The 17525-nt window shown below is 42.9% G+C and overlaps 1 protein-coding gene across 7 annotated transcripts in view; it reads left to right on the forward strand.

The window, feature by feature from the left end:
* LOC132883242 (zinc finger and BTB domain-containing protein 5) overlaps positions 1-17525 on the forward strand; it is a 32024-nt gene that overhangs the window by 1048 nt on the left and 13451 nt on the right. For 2 of the 7 annotated variants that reach the window (XM_060916604.1, XM_060916608.1), the window contains one exon: positions 14998-16089. In XM_060916604.1, the coding sequence (XP_060772587.1) occupies positions 15001-16089 (1089 nt within the window). In that variant the 5' untranslated portion in view covers positions 14998-15000. Of the gene's footprint in view, positions 1-1027; positions 1173-2113; positions 2209-9716; positions 9737-11578; positions 11599-14997; positions 16090-17525 lie in introns of those variants that run through there. The other 5 variants (XM_060916607.1, XM_060916605.1, XM_060916606.1 and 2 more) reach the window with 5 other exon arrangements.

The raw sequence follows: 17525 nt of genomic DNA on the forward strand, positions 1-17525 counted from the left end.
AAACCAATACGATCGTGTGTTTTGATCTAAACGGAAAGCCTCAAGGCCTCTGCATGCTCTTGCGACAAGGCTTTCGCAGATAGCTTTTCGCAGACAGTTGTAATTTATCGTTGAGCGGGGAGTAATAGGCGTGCGCGATGTTATTCACTGCCACAACGCAAGGGGGCGCAAAATCGCTGGGAGTAGTTGGTGGGTGTGGTTAGTGGAGTGTTTATCCTCCGGTTACTTATAATGACTAGAACTGGAGTCGTATAGATGTCCGTACTTCCTCACTTCCTCGATCAACCGCTCTTCGTGCTGCTCCATCTTCGCTTGTGTTTTTAAAAATGGCGGTCGTGAAAACAAACCAAACCAGGAAAGTAGGGAAGCGGAAGTGCGTGTACAGCGGATGTAGAGTGGACCAATCAGAGCCCTCTTGTCTGCGAGGCTTCTGCGGTGGTCACAATTTTTGGGAGGTGCGCGCAGAGCGTCTGTGAAGGTGGGGGGGCTACGCAGACGCTGTCTGCGAGGACTGTGTTGTCAGCATAAATTGGCCTTCAGGGTCAAGGTCACGACCTCGCCAAAAGTAGGAACTTAAAAATCAGTGCGCCATATAAAAATTTACTTATAAATCTGCAATTTTGTTTTTTAAAACGAAAGCTGAAAGTTAGGTATAGAATATGTTTCTTACAGAATATGTTACGATGGTAGCTGGTCTTGTATGAATTTCTGAGCTATAAAATGAGTTGTGGTCTATTTTTTACCGTAGCGTGTTATTTGTGTGCGGGGAAGGACACACATTAACAATTTGCATGTGTAGAATGGAATTTTCCACTCCGACAGTTAGAAGTTGATCATGCTTCCGTTTGCGGTCTTTCTGTTAAGCCTCGGTCACAACCGGTCGTACGTGCTCCTACGGCTGGTCTACGTGCAAGAAACGCACGGAGGGCGCGCATGTGACGTGCTGATTTTCGAGCCGTAGACCGGCCGCAGAGGTTCTTTGTCATGTCAAACAAACTCTACAGGCGCTTACGTTTTTTTTTTTCAGGTTGCAAGACAAACTTGCGCCCAACGTGCGTCTTTCTCCATGAACAAAAAAAAATGCAGTGATTTGGGAAACGCCAAAAAATCGTACGTCCGGTTGTGACCTAGGCTTTCCGCGGGTGATCTGTTCGGACGTTATCACTGAAAAGGTGAGTTTTGACAGTTTTATTTTGTTTTAGTCTTGCAGTATAAGGCGATAGAATGTTTCTTTTTCATTTTAATTTCATATTTCGTAGTGTTTGCGTATTTTTCGCCAATATTTTGCAACCATGGTCAATTTAGATCGAACTTTTGATAGAATCTACGGCCAGTCATTTTGCCCCGCCCCCGCCTCGCGCTCCGTCCGGTGCGGTAGTGATGTCCCGTTGCTCGCGCGCCGCAGCAGAGACCCGCGCGACCTTCAGCCGGTACAGTCGCTGTTCTTTTACCACCGCCGTTATTCTCATCTTTCCGGTGTGTTCTTGATTTTTCCACTGTGTCCTATTGTACTGTTTCGCCATATCAGATACATTTTGGGTATCATATTATTCATATTTAAGTGAATAATCAATTCAGTCATCAGAACTTGGCATTTTTTAACCCAAGCAATCAGAAAGAGGAAATTTTATTCAATATTTTCACTCCTCTGTGAAGGAGGGGCTTTAATTCTTCATGATGGAGTTATTTTATATGGAAATCAATTTTACAAAAGCATTTGAGTTGTAATCAAAAAAAATTTCCACAGTGGAGGCCAGATAAAGCAAGAGGCTATCTTTATTCTTATTAAACACGACAAAAGAAACATTGAGTGTTGGGTAAATGCAAAAAAAATAGTAAAATTAGAAAAAAAAATTTGACCATAATGTCCCAAATGAGAGACCGGTTTCTGAGACAGACCCGTGTGTATATATAGCTAATTAACCGATATTAAAAACACAAGATTCAGAAAAGGAAGCTAATGTTGGGTGTTATTAATGTCCTGACACCAAGTGTTTTATTCTTGAGTCCATGTGTGCTTTATTTCCACTTAAAAGTAGATAACTGGTCTATGACTAATATTATTTTGATAGTCATTAAATTGTGTAATATGTGTGTGTGTGTGTGTGTACAGTGGCATGCAAAAGTTTGGGCACCCTTATTGAAAATGTCTGTTACTGTGAATAGTTAAGTGAGCAGAAGATGAACTGATCATCAAAAGGCATAAAGGTAAAGACGACACATTTCTTTTCAGCGTTTTCTGCAAGATTTGTGTATTATTTTTGTTTTGTACAATTGGAGAGTGAAAAAAGAAAAGGAACACCATGCGAAAGTTTGGGCACCCCAATACATTTGAGTTCTCAGGTAACTTTTACCAAGGTTCCAGACCTTAATTAGCTTACTGAGCTGTGGCTTGTTCAAATTCTTCATTAGGAAAGGGCAGATGATGCAGATTTCAAAGCTGTATCTCTGACTCCTCAAACTTGTCCCTAAAATCAACAGCCATGGGCTCCTCTAAGCAACTCCCTCGCATTCTGAATAATAAAATAATTGATGCTCACAAAGCAGGAGAAGGCTACAAGAACATAGCAGTGTTTTCAGGTAGCTGTTTCCTCAGATCGTAATGTTATTAAGAAATGGCAGTTAACAGAAACAGTGGAGATCAAGGTGAGGTCTGGAAGATGAAGAAAACTTTCTGAAAGAACTGCTCGTTGGATTGCTAGAAAGGCAAATAAAAACCCCTGTTTGACTGCAAAAGACCTTCAGAAAGATTTAGCAGACCCTGGAGTGGCGGTGCACTGTTCTACTATGCAGCAACACCTGAACAAATTTGACCTTCATGGGAGAGTCATCAGAAGAAAACCTTTCCTGCGTCCTAGCCAACAAAATTCAGCGTCTGAAGTTTTCAAATGAACATCTAAATAAGTCGATGCATTTTGGAAACAAGTCCTGTGGACTGATGAAATCAAAATAGAACTTTTTGGCCACAATGTGCAAAGGTATGTTTGGAGAAAAAAGGGTGCCAAATTCCAGGAAAAGAACACCTCTCCAACTCTGAAGCATGGGTGTGGATGGATCATGCTTTGGGGTTGTGTTGCAGCCAGTGGCACAGGGCACATTTCACTGGTCGAGGGAAGCATGGATTCGAATAAATACCAGCAAATTCTGGAAGCAAACATCACACCATCTGTAAAAAAGTTGAAGTTAAAAAGAGGATGGGGCCTACAATAAGACGATGATTCAAAACACACCTCAAAATCTACAATGGAATACCTCAAGAGGCACAAGCTGAAGGTTTTGCCCTGGCCCTCACAGTCCCCTGACCTAAACATCATTGAAAATCTGTAGGTAGATCTCAAAAGAGGCGGCACGGTGGTGTAGTGGTTAGCGCTGTCACCTCACAGCAAGAAGGTCCGAGTTCGAGCCCCGTGGCCGGCGAGGGCCTTTCTGTGCAGAGTTTGCATGTTCTCGTCGTGTCTGCGTGGGTTTCCTCCGGGTGCTCCGGTTTCCCCCCACAGTCCAAAGACATGCAGGTTAGGTTAACTGGCGACTCTAAATTGACCATAATAATAATAATAATAATAATAATAATTTCAATTTATATAGCGCCTTTCACAAACCCAAGGACGCTTTACACAGGAGTTACCAACAAAAAAAAAAAACTAGGAAGAAGTGTGAGGTAAAGAGAAGTTTTCAAGTTAGCTTTGAAGGAAGAGAGAGTGGAACAGTCACGAAGTGATTGTGGTAACGAGTTCCAAAGTTTAGGAGCAGCAACACTGAAGGATCTGCCACCCATAGATGCCAGTTTAAAACATGGAACAGTCAAAAGTCCACAGACAGAAGATCTGAGGGAGCGGGAGGGACGGTACAAATAAATGAGCTCACAGAGATAGGAAGGGGCGAAACCATGAAGAGCTTTATAGGTTAACAGCAAGATTTTGTATTTGATCTGAGAAATAACTGGCAACCGGTGCAGTTGCTGTAAAACAGGAGTGATGTGAGCAGTGCGCTTGGTGAGTGTGAGGACTCTTGCTGCTGAGTTTTGGATGTACTGCAGGCGATTGAGCAATGTGGCAGGGAGACCATAAAAGAGAGAACTGCAGTAGTCAAGACGAGAAAAAATAAACGCATTGACCACCATTTTGGCATCGGTTTCCAAGAGAAAAGGGCGGAGACGTGCAATATTGCAGAGGTGAAAGAAAGCATTCTTAGTTTAAGATGGGGTTCAAACGTAAGGGTGGAGTCAAAGATACAGTTGTGCCCATAAGTTTACATACCCTGGCAGAATCTTTGATTCTTTGACCATTTTTCAGAGAATATGAATGATAACACACAAACATCTTTTCCACTCATGCTTAGTGGTTGGGTGAAACCATTTATTGTCAAACGACTGTGTTTTCTCTTTTTAAATCATAATGACAACAGAAACTACCCAAATGACCCTGATCAAAAGTTCACATACCCTGGTGATTTTGGCCTGATAACATGCACAGAAGTTGACACAAATGGGTTTGAATGGCTACTAAAGGTAACGTCCTCACCTGTGATCTGTTTGCTTGTAATCAGTGTGTGTGCATAAAAGCTGAGTGAGTTTCTGGGATCCAGACAGACTCTTGCATCTTTCATCCAGCCACTGACGTTTCTGGATTCTGAGTCATGGGGAAAGCAAAAGAATTGTCGATGGATCTACGGGAAAAGGTAGTTGAACTGTATAAAACAGGAAAGGGATACAAAAAGATATCCACGGAATTGATAATGCCAGTCAGCAGTGTTCAAACTGTGGTTAACAAATGGAAAATCAAGGGCTCTGTTAAAACCAAACCACGGTCAGGTAGACCAACAAAAATTTACGCCAAACAGCACAGAGACGAGCCTCAAAACTTCTGGAACAAGGTAATTTGGAGTGATGAGACCAAAACTGAACTTTTTGGCCACAACCATAAACGTTACATTTGGAGAGGCGTCAACAAGGCCAATGATGAAAGGAACACCATTCCTACTGTAAAGCACGGAGGTGGATCGCTGATGTTTTGGGGATGTGTGAGCGACAAAGGCACAGGAAACTTGGTCACAGTTGAAGGAAAGATGAATGCAGCACGTTATCAGCAAATACTGGAGGCAAATTTGCACTCATCAGCCCGGAAGCTGCGCATGGGACGTACTTGGACGTTCCAACATGACAACGATCCAGAACGCAAGGCCAAGTCGACCTGTCATTGGCTACAGCAGAACAAAGTGAAGGTTCTGGAGTGGCCATCTCAGTCTCCTGACCTCAATATCATCGAGCCACTCTGGGGAGAATTTCAAGTGCGCAGTTCATGCAAGACAGCCCAGGAATTTACAGGAACTGGAGGCTTTTTGCCAAGAAGAATGGGCAGCTTTACCATCTGAGAAAATAAAGAGCCTCATCCACAACTACCACAAAAGACTTTAGGCTGTCATTGATGTTTGAGGGGGCAATACACGGTATTAAGAACTGGGGTATGTAAACTTTTGATCAGGGTCATTTGGATGTTTTTGTTGTCATTATGATTTAAAAATAGAAAACACAGTTGTTTATCAATAAATGGCTTCACCCAACCATGAAACATGAGTGGGGAAAAAGTTTTTGTGTTATCATTGATATTCTCTGAAAAAAGGCCAAGAATGCAAAAATTCTGCCAGGGTATGTAAACTTATGAGCACAACTGTAACTCCAAGGTTTTTTTATAACTTGGGAAGGACGAATAGTCACACGATCAACATCAATAGTAAAACTGGAGAAATTCTGAACCTGTCTTTTGGTACCTACTAATAGAACCTCCGTTTTGCCAGCATTAAGTTTAAGGCAGTTCTTATGCAGCCATTGCTTAAGGTCAGTGATGCAAGTCCTTAGCAGCTGAACAGAGGCTATGGAAGGGGTGATAGTGATGTAGATTTGAATATCATCAGCATAACAATGAAAGTTAAGGCCATGGTTACAAATAATCTGGCCTATAGGAGAAACATATAATATAAAAAGAAGGGGACCAAGGACAGAACCCTGAGGCACACCTTGAGCAACAGTAGCAGTGAATGATTTATGAACACCAATAAAAATAAACTGTTGCCTGTTTGCTAGATATGACCGAAACCAGGATAAAGCTAAGCCAGTAATACCAAAAGAAGACTGTCTGGATGAGTATCTCATGATGTACAGTGTCAAAGGCAGCTGTGAGGTCCAAGAGAACAAGGGCATTGAGATGACCAGCATCAGTTGAGAGCAGGAGGTCATTAACAACTCTTAAGAGAGCAGATTCAGTGCTATGCATATTGCGAAAGCCTGATTGAAAGGGTTCATAGAGATCATTACGAGCAAGGAAAGTATGAAGCCGAGAGGCTACAACTCTCTTCATTACCTTAGCTAGGAAGGGGAGATTTGAAATGGGTCTGTAATTGGACAGTGAAAGAGAATCTAGACCAGGTTTCTTTAGTATTGGTGTAACTGAAGCAATTTTGAGGGAGATGGGAACAGTGCCTAAAGCAAAACACTGATTAATCAAATGAGCAATATAAGGGGAGATAGCAGATACACAAGATTTAAGAAGTGCAGTGGGTGCAGAGTCCAACAGACATGAGGAGGAGGAGGACTTAGTCATAATTTCCGATACTTTAGAAGAATCAACAGGAGAGAAAGCAGAGAGACAGCAGTCAGCTTTATGAGAAAGCGCTACTAGCGGGACAGAAGAATGAATTTCAGAATGAAAGTGTTGGTAAATATTGTCAATTTTATCCAAAAGAGAATCCAAAAAAGCCTGACACTGAGCAGGGGAACAGGGAGTGGTTGAGGAAGGAGGCTGAAGAAGTTTATTTATTGTATTAAACAGAGTTTTGGGTCTATGATTGCCACTCTTAATGATGTTAGCATAGTAGGAGGATCGGGCAGCATTAAGAGCATCCTTATACTTTGCGATGTGTTCAGAGAAGAGTGAAAGATGAATAGTAAGGCCAGCTTTCTTATAAAGGCGCTCTAGCCGCCTTCCCTTGGCCTTCATGGCCCTAAGCTCAGAGGCGAACCAAGGAGAGGCGCAATTTGCGGATACCTGCCTAGTTTTAAGGGGAGCGAAGTGTTGTGTTAGATATAGTATTATTGTAGATAGCAACTGTATCATCAGGAGAGAGCCTGGCAAGCCAGACTAAATGTGAATATTTAGTCTGGCCTCGATCCGTAGACATTTCCGACGGGGGTAGGAGGAACAAACCGCTGTCTTTCAAACTGTCTCTGTGCGTATAGGCCAACGCTCTGACCAATCAGCGCAACAGTGACTGTGACGTAGTCAGAGCGACAGAAAGCAGTGGGGGAGGCCTTGAAATAAATAATTTTTCAAAATGCGTATTAATTAATAAACAGGTTCTAGATATTAAGAAGTTTGGAGATAATGACCACAAGTTTGGAGTCTGTACCACATACACTTCTTGTTTTTTCCAAGTGTTTTTCAAGGGTTTGCTTAAACTGTTTTTGAGAGTTTTTATTTAGTGGTGTTTGGTGAAATAATTTCCCTTAAATTTAAAATAACGGGAAAATAAGAAACAATCAAAAAGTAATGTTTCAAAGGTGTTTATTAATTCTTCGTACTGCACAAACTAGCCCCATCCTTTTGGCTACGAGCGGAGCCAGCTGGTAGATCAGACTTTTGCCATAGCCGGTCGGCAAAACAGCGAAAACGCCCTTCTTGAAAAGGAATGAGCGGAGAGCCTCTTCCTGCTCATGTTTCAACGAAAACTCCAAGTCTAATTCTTCTAAAACTGATTCCAAAGCGGAGTCAAACGCGCGCTGTTCACTAGCCGTAGCCATCTTTCCTGCTGCGCTTTCTCCAGCGTCGCGCAGCCTTGTCGTCACTCCTGCAAAAGCCCGCCCAAAGAATCCAAACAAAAACCTTGCGTTGTGATTGGCGGGCACGATTTGATGCCCGGGGTGTTTTTGTTTATATGGTGCGAGGCTAGACCCATTCGCTAGGCAAAAATATTTTTGGCCGCTAGGCGGGTGGGTCTAGTTTACTAGGCGAATCAGGAGAGGAAACCTCAGCAAATTTACAAAAAGAAGAGAGGAGAGAGGCAGAGAAAGAATGCACATCAATAGAAGAAAGATTACGGAAAGACACAGTAGAACTCGGAGGAAGTTTAGAAGAAGGCACACTGAGAACACTCAATCAACTTGTGGTCAGTAAAACCGACATCAGAACCCGATACAGATACAATTTTTGTACCAGTAGAGCAAAGCAAGTCAAGTATATGACCATGATTATGTGTGGGGAAAGTCAACATGCTGAGTTAAACCAAAACATTCAAAGACAGTCAAGAGCTCCTCAGTAAGGGAGCAACTAATATCAACATGAATGTTAAAGTCACCCAGAAGAATGACAGACCGATGAGGCTACAGTTAGCAGTTCATTCAGTTCAGACAGAAAAAGAGATTAAGATCAGCAACATCGGTGTGGGAGTGGAGGTTTTCAAAGCCAGATATTCACAGATATTTTTCATATCGTGAAAAACAATCTCTAAGTTTCAAACCACATCGGAAAACTGCAGCTAGACCTCCACCCTTCCCTGTGAGACGGGGCTTTGAAATATGTCTATCCAGCTGGTGAAGACATATTTAAATGTAGATAGTCCTCAGCCTGTTGCCATGTTTCCACCAGCAGAAGTATGTCCAGGGTCTTTTGGATAATTAGGTCATTAATGAGTGACGCTTTGTTGGTGATGGAGCGGGAGTTTAAAAGGCCAATCTTCACAGGAAACACAGGTGACAATCCAGAGACAGCAGAACATTGCAGTTTCCCAAGTAAGCGAAGAACACTGTGATTAACTCCATGAGCATTCTTGTTGGCCTTGGCAATCCGATTGCGAGTCCATATGATGGGTATGGAAGACTCCGAAGCATAATGAGCAGTCGGAGAGCACGGAGGCCGGTGAATGTACTGAGGGCGGCGCGCAATTCCAACAGAGCGGCACAGATTAAATGCCGTGGAATCCAAGCGGTGCCGCACACTAAGGCTTTTTAATTCCTCCGGCGAGTAGGTGTAAAACATGGGTAAAAGCCGGGCCACAAAACCAGTACCCAGACCCACAGTCACAATCCAAAAATAGATGGACAGACGCAGTCCAATGTAAGGTGCAAAGCCACCTAGCCTAACACCGCTCATAAACGTAGCCAAAAGACCAGCGGTTCCACACCCAGAGTACAGTGCAGGGAAGCAATTTGACTAGCCAGCACATAAAACAAGACAACAGCGTAGTGAATGGTGGAAACTCACTCGCCACTGCTGAAGTCAAGCGGGGGCTCGCAGGCGGGTTAGCTACAGGTGATTGCAAAAAGCCGGTGTCAAAACCAAACAAGAAGAGTCCGATATTAACCAAAAAGAAAAAAAATGGATATGCAACACGTTGCCAAAAAAATCAGAAGCACAGTTAAAGAAAACAAAAAAGAAAGAAAACGCTGGGGAGAAGAGGCAGCAAACTACGTACTCTCAACCGGAAATCGTAGGTGTGAATGTGAGTGTGAATGGTTGTCTGTGTCTATGTGTCAGCCCTGTGATGACCTGGCGACTTGTCCAGGGTGTACCCCGCCTTTCGCCCGTAGTCAGCTGGGATAGGCTCCAGCTCGCCTGCGACCCTGTAGAACAGGATAAAGCGGCTACAGATGATATGAGATCTCAAAAGAACATTGCATGCAAGACAGCCCAAGAAACTTGTAGAACTGGAAGCCTTTTGCAAGGACGAATGTGTGAAAATCCCCCAGGTCAGAACTGAAAGATTATTATCTGGCTACAAAGTGTTTACAAGCTGTGATACTTGCCAAAGGGGGTGTTACTAGGTACTAACCATGCAGGGTGCCCAAACTTTTGCTTCGGGCCCTTTTCCTTTTTTGTCATTTTCAAAATGTAAAAGATGAAAATTAAAAAAAATTGTTTTTGCTTAAAATATAAAGGGAATGAGTCATCTTTAACTTTATGCCTTTTGGAGATCATTTCATCTTCAACTTGCTTAACTGTTCACAGTAACAGCGATTTTGACCAGGGGTGCCCAAACTTTTGCATACCACTGTATATAACCACACACCTACCTCAGGGTTCTAACTAGACCAAAATATCAGCGTAGTGGCACCAGTCATAACAGCCAGGGGTTCAGGGGCTGCCTTAGTCCCCGAAAGCTCACGGGCTCTACAGGCTCTGAGATGCATTCTCGTGCGTTTCCTGGCACTTTCAGGCCTCCCTGAAAGTCACACTTTTTCTGGTAACATTAAAGCTTGATGGCCTTTTGATTTCGTAAAATCGGTGAAATTTAGTTCCCTCTGAAATTTGGTAATTGTGATCTATGTGTTCACCTCGCCTGGGACGGAGTCCATCAGGGGCCGAGGTATTGTTTTCGGTCAGGTTTCTTTGTTAACGATATTACAAGAAAACAGCTGAATCAATCTTCATGAAACTTTCAGGATAGATGGGCATTGGTCTCAAATAGAACCTCCAACATTTTGAGGGTCATCCGGTCAAGATCATCAGAAAGGTCAAAATCAATTTTGTGGCTACCGCGTCATATAGAGGCGCTAGCCACTACGTCATCGTGCTGTAAAGGCCTCTGCATGCTCTTGCGACAAGGCTTTCGCAGATAGCTTTTCACAGACAGTTGTAATTTATCGTTGAGCGGGGAGTAATAGGCGTGCGCGATGTTATTCACCGCCACAACGCAAGGGGGCGCGAAGTCGCGAAATCGCTAGGAGTAGTTGGTGGGTGTGGTTAGTGGAGTGTTTATCCTCCGGTTACTTATAATGACTAGAACTGGAGTCGTATAGATGTCCGTACTTCCTCACTTCCTCGATCAACCGCTCTTCGTGCTGCTCCATCTTCGCTCGTGTTTTTAAAAATGGCGGTCGTGAAAACAAACCAAACCGGGAAAATAGGGAAGCGGAAGTGCGTTACAGCGGATGTAGAGTGGACCAATCAGAGCCCTCTTGTCTGCGACGCTGTCTGCAAGGCTTCTGCGGTGGTCACAATTTTTGGGAGGTGCGCGCAGAGCGTCTGCGAAGGTGGCGGGGGGCTACGCAGACGCTGTCTATGACGCCATCTGCGAGGACTGCGCTGTCAGCATAAATTGGCTTTAAGAGTGTAACTGTCGCACACTGCGCATGCGCATACACGTGTTCCGATTAAAATGGCCGGTGAGTGTGTACAACTCGGTTCACCATTCGAAATAAATGGACCAGAGTAAAGAAATCGCTTTCAGACGTGTTTATGCTTAATACAGAGGGAAAGCACGTTCCACTGAGCTCTAGCGCCGGGCCATTTCCGGGAAATAAGAGTTTGGGTCATGGCGACAGCGTGTGTATGTCAGCCTCGGTTCGGAGCTTTCAGTTTCGAAAAGTGTAAGCGGTAAGAGTAGAATAATATAAAGTACAGACACTTGGTATATTTTACTTCTGTGATTGTTCATTTTTGGATTATAGTTTATTTTTGTGGTTACTGCATCATAGAGTAAATGTATATACACTATACTGTATGGACATGGGATCAGAAAACTATTTTATTTATAAAATGGCCACATGTACCCATGGGATACCTATTTTTTCGCGATATCTTCCTTCATATTCATCATAAGTGCTACCAGGTGAGGTTTGTTTTGCCTAGCAACATTTATTTCTGTAATATCTCAACAAAAAAAAAACCCCAGGCCATTCTGTCGCTGGGGAGTTATTTAATTTGAGGGATTCCCTTGCAAATGTGCATGAAATCGCTTGCTTCGTGCAGTCAAGCAGACCGAGGAAGTCCGTGTGTGCGTGCGCATGCGCAGGTTTACCACCTTCTTTTGTTGCATTATTACCATCTACAGGTTTACCTTGACCATGAACGGACAGTTACGTCATTCTGTCGCTAAACGAACAGCTGATCACACCGAGGTGCTCGCTGACCGCTGATATTTATTAGTTTGGTCCTGCGTTTCCTTTCCTTTGCAGCATAATGCCGTCTCCTCGCTTTCCATTACGGTAGTCGGTCGTTCACATTTCATTCGCACACTCGCGTCCTTCATTTTTCTCTCCTGTTTCAAATTTGTATCCCACAATGCCTTGTGTGAACGGGGAAAGCCCACCACGTCATGCATGATGTAGTTTCTTGAATTGGGTCACAGTGAAGCAGGAAAAAATAGTGGAGAATTTAGGGCCACGTGGCCCTCAATTCATTAATTGTTCTATTTTTAATAAAATTGGAAGTCTGTGATTTGAATTCAGTAGCTTTCAGTGCACAAACAAAAATAACCCGGTGTCGGGGAAAATTCTCTTCATGACCTAAACTTGAAAAATCTGAAAGGCAGTCTAGCTTTAATGAGGGTTTTTTTGTTTGTTTGTTTGTTTGTTTGTTTGTTTGTTTGTTTTGACAAAAGTTGCTGATTGTTTTTGATTGAAGACTTATTATAATTAATATTCAACTATATTAGGGACACATTTATGGAATAAGAATAAAACAACCAGTTGATGTTCAATTGTCAGCTTTATTTTCAGCTTCAGCCAATCAATTACAATACATGACTGTCCAGATCTAACTCGGGGACCGGCATGTATTACGTGCATGGCGCGTGAGCGCCTCTTAACACGGTTGGCACTTTACTGCGAACACAGCATAAGGAAGGTGGTAAACCGGACTGGCACGATCAGTGACCACTTCCACACAGAACGACTGGGGCAGTTATGCGCTGGGTGCTTACATGGACGGGGAGTGGAGCCTGTCCAAATGTAGAACATTTGCATGGCAGCACGCAGTCACTGCCGCATGCGGATAACAAGAAAAATTTAAACAAAAGGCCACATTTTCAAGATTGACAAATCTTTTTATTAGGCATATCGGGTGAAAATTTTAAATTCAATCCAACTTGCTTGAAACTGGTGTCATTGAAGTCAGAACTGAATGCTGAACAGCATACTTTTTACAGAATTAGTGTTTATCCGTTCTTGAGATATTACAAATCCAAAGATTGGAAAAACGGCTTAATTTTTAGAAAACTGCTGTAATATTCTGTATGAGGATCACATGCTCCAAAATGGGCCTCATTAACGAATGAGGTCAAATGTTTCTTAACTTTTTTTTTTTTTTTCTATTTTTCAAGATATAGCCATGGAAATTGGCAGGCACGTAGATGGTTACACTGAATACAAAATTTGGAAAAACTTATTTTGCAGAGTGCTCTTTAATTAGCATTAATTATCAGGGATGCAAACGGCGCGCCTTTTGGCGGATGCCACCTTTTTCACGGCTGAATCGTGCAGATCCGATTTTTTTTTTTCGGGGGGGCGTTGGAGTGTCTGATTATAATTTCATCAAAGATTCTGTATTAAAATTACTAAATAAGCAAATGCCGTTACAGTCCATGAAACACAGGAAGTATAAGTATGAGAAGAAAACAGTAAATCAGAAAGCTGCGCACGTGTTTTCTTCTCATACTTCCTATGTTTCATGGACTGTAACGGCATTTGCTTATTTAATAATTTTAATACAGAATCTTTGATGAAATTATAATCAGACACTCCAATGCCCCCCCTAAAAAAAAAAATCGTATCTGCACGATTCAGCTGTGAAAAAGGCGGCATCCGCTAAAAGGCGCGCCGTTTGCATCCCTGATTATGCTAGTTATGTAAAAAACATTAAATTGGTACACTCAAAAAAGGAATAAAATATTATTTCTAATACCCTCTTTGTGCTCTGTAGACCTTGTATTTCTCAAAAGTAGGGCCTATTAGTGTTTGAGAGAATATAAATAATATTCACAGCTTTCAAGGCAAACCTCGAAAAAACTGTGTGATCCACATCCAATAAAGAATTCCAATTAATTAACTTGAAATTGACACTCGCATTTCTGACTTCCGATTTTTTTAAAATCTCATTCCGGCCACTAAGATCTCTCTTTTTCATCAAAATAACTGCAGTTATGTTCTAAAATGGTTATTTATTTACATGAATCAGTTTGATTTGAAAAAAAAATAAGTAGGTAAAGCTACGAAAGCTCACTTCAAAGTCTCACATGAAGCATAACCTCGAAACTAGCTGTTGGAAAATTTTGCTGAATCTTTCATCAGAAACCGTGAGGGCGAGAGAACATTCCTATAAAAGTTATCTGACATTCACGAGTAATCCAGTCGGAAACCAATCAGAAGCGAGGGAGAGAGCCTGACCGCTTTCCCGTGACTCAAAAAGCACTGGTAGTTTCCCGACATCACGTGAGCAGAGTTTTTACTCTGTTGTGCCAACTTCAGCTTGCTGTTACTCCCAAAGTACTGAATAGATCTTGGCGAGATAAATTTCTTTGGAAAGCAGAAATTATAAGCTTTTTATTGATATTAAAGAGTTAAGCAGTGACCGATTTGGAAACTTTTGATGAGCATCTGCATGCACAATTTTCACAGCATGGCCAGCGAGCGTCTGATATGCCTATTTATTTATTTATTTATTTATTTTTATTATTTTTTTTTTTTTTTAGTATAGTGACAACTTTTACAGGCATGTTGGCAATATTGTGGGCGTAGCAGTAGGGGCACATTGCATATTGGCCCGATATGCTGAAAAGGCCTAGTTAGAACCCTGAGAGAGGTGTGTATGTGTATATTTAAAAATAATAATAATAATAAAAACTAGTTGATCTTTCGATTACGTTCATTATGTCTTATATTGAATATTGTTAGTTTATTTCTTTTTTATCACACATCTAATTTTTTAGGTTTGTTTACCTGACATGTTTCGACGTACGACTGTCGTCTTCCTCAGAGTGTCACTCTGAGGAAGACGACAGTCGTACATCGAAACATGTCAGGTAAACAAACCTAAAAAATTAGATGTGTGATAAAGAAAAAACTAACAAAAAAACTAGTTGAATCTGGGAAACCCAGTTTAACTCCTTGGAATGTTCTTTCTTGATCTTTTGGGGAAAAAATATATATTTGTGCAGTATTATGCTTTGGTGGGTGGATTATTATTATTTTTTTTTTTTAAGTAAGTTGTAACAGAATTCCCTCTTCCTCAGATCATGGACTTCCCAGGACACTTTGAGCAGATCTTCCAGCAGCTGAACTACCAGCGTGTCCATGGGCAACTGTGTGACTGCGTGATTGTGGTGGGCAGCCGGCATTTTAAAGCTCACCGTGCCGTCTTGGCTGCGTGCAGTACGCACTTCCGTGCGCTGTTTAGTGTCTCTGAGGGTGACGGGAACGTGAGTGTAATCCGTCTGGATTCGGAGGTCGTGACGTCCGAGGCGTTTTCAGTGCTCATGGACATGATGTACACTTCCATGCTGACGCTGGGAGAGAGCAACGTCATGGATGTGTTATTGGCTGCGTCTCATTTGCATTTAAATACGGTAGTGAAGGCTTGTAAGCATTATCTGAACACTCGGACTTTGCCTAAGTCGCCTCTTGGGGAGCGCGGGTGTCCGCGTGTTGAGCAGCAGCAGCAGCAGCTGAACGATGGCTCTAACTCGCGCCTCCAGCGCTCGTTCCTCTTGCAGCAACTTGGCTTAAGCGTAGTTAGCTCCGCCCTTAATGAAGAAACTGAAGAGAAAGGGAGTGCAGCCAGTCGAGGGGCGGGGTCAGTTTCAGGAAGTGGACTGTTGGACCAACGGGACTCTTTCTTCCCACAGCGCCGCTTGCATAAGCGCAAGCAGACGTTTTCTCTGATTCGCCCAGAGGCCGAGAGCCCGCGCCAGAGACCACGCCTCCCTTCACCAGCCCAGGGGATCGTGGACGATTGTGAGGAGGGAGGAGCTAGAGGAGAGGAGCTTCTCTCTCCAGACTCCCATAGCAAAACCATAGGTGAAGATTCCAAACTGGACATAGTGGTGATTGCAGCAGATGAGAGAGAAGCGTACAGAAGGGCAGCGGAGCAAGAGGACGTGCAGCTGCCCAGCCAATCAGACGGTGGCAGAGAGAACAGGGTGGAGCCTCTCTTGCTGTCACACAAGGAGGAATATCCAGATGGCGGCGATGGTGTACAAGTGAAAGGTGGAGGTGAGGAAGAAGCACAGCGTATGCCAGTGGTGGTGAAGAGCGAGCCGATCAGCTCACCCGAGCCTGCAGACGAGACCAGTGATGTCACCTCGCAGGCTGAGGGCAGTGACCAGGTAAGTATAACTTGCCGAACGTCTGGACATTCCACACCTGATCACCAAACCCTTAAAAGCAAGCGCATGTGTCATATGCAGGAATGCTGTCTTGAACTCCAGTGAGTTCGAATTTTAGGGTCCAGGCCGCTCTTGAGCCCTGAACGGGATAGAGTTGTGCGATTTGCAGCATCAGTTCCCAAATTCTTCGCTTCGTGTAACAACTGTGACACATCTCCAACTTTCTCGAAACATTATGATTCTCTGGCATCCTCTGCCAAGTCAAGATTCAGAGAAAAAGTTGAAATGTCTGGCTTTGACCCGTATATGTTAAACCCGTGTGATTATACAGAGGATTTAACCTCATGACCAGCGATTGAATACGCCGATAGTTCCCAGTATCTCATTCTACCAAAAAAAACGAGGTTACTGGAACGGCATCACGAATATCTCACCTGGCAAAGTTGACCCACGTTGTTCTTATCTCTCCAAACTCGCTAAGGTTTGCGCTGCTTCTGATCTGTCTTTCTTGGCAGATCTTTTATTTATCCTGTTGCTTCTTGATACTGCAAAACAAGTTTTCGTCTTGATCTTATCGTGTCCTAATTTGAGCGTTCGTGCCCTGTCTGGATTTGTTTTATCACGTAGGTTTGCCGGCGTTCCTGCAGGGTGAGAAGCAGAGCGTTTGCGCTAAATCTAAATTTAATCAACAGAAAACATGGCTTTAATTAGCAATGAACTGTTACCAGATATAAAGTGGTCGCCACACACACGGGTGTAATTAGCTTTTACCTCAGTTAAGTCCTTACAATGTATGTTTTTGAACCACGGCGTTCTCATCCGTTTTGTCGCCATTTTTAATTACTTTGGGAATTCTGAAGAACCGTTGTCCCAAGTAGCGTTATTGCTGCAATTGTATCCCGCACACAAAGTAGGCGTTGTCCTCCTTCAAAGGCAATGAAATCGAAAGAAAATCATGAAGCATTGCAGCAGCACACGCGTGAAGAGCCGCTATCTTGGTTCTCATCATCATCCAACATGGCGGACTTCCGATTTGGAAAATAAGCACGACGTCACGTGCACATGAGTTGATGTGTGGAGTAGGGTTGGGCGGTATTACGGTAAGAAGGTATCCCGAGGTATCCAAAAGTACCAACGGTATCGGTCTCATTACCGTCATTTTAAAAAATATATAATATCTAAATAAATATGGAGTGCATGAGGTCATAATATAAAATAATTAATAAATTGAAGATCATCCCGAATAACTGTGTGATCGTATTTTCACTAATTCTATCAATTTCCTAAAGAAGTTCTCATCGCGTGCAGGGTTGTTTATGTCGTTACCATGGCAACCCTGCGTGACATTTGGAGTCTGACAGAAAGCTTCGCAAGAGACCGAGACCGCGGTTGAAAGATGGCAAGTCAAGATAACGAGTTAGTGGCAAAAAAAAAAA

The sequence above is a fragment of the Neoarius graeffei genome, chromosome 3, assembly GCF_027579695.1.
Source record: "Neoarius graeffei isolate fNeoGra1 chromosome 3, fNeoGra1.pri, whole genome shotgun sequence".
In the NCBI taxonomy this organism is placed as follows: Eukaryota; Metazoa; Chordata; class Actinopteri; order Siluriformes; family Ariidae; genus Neoarius; species Neoarius graeffei.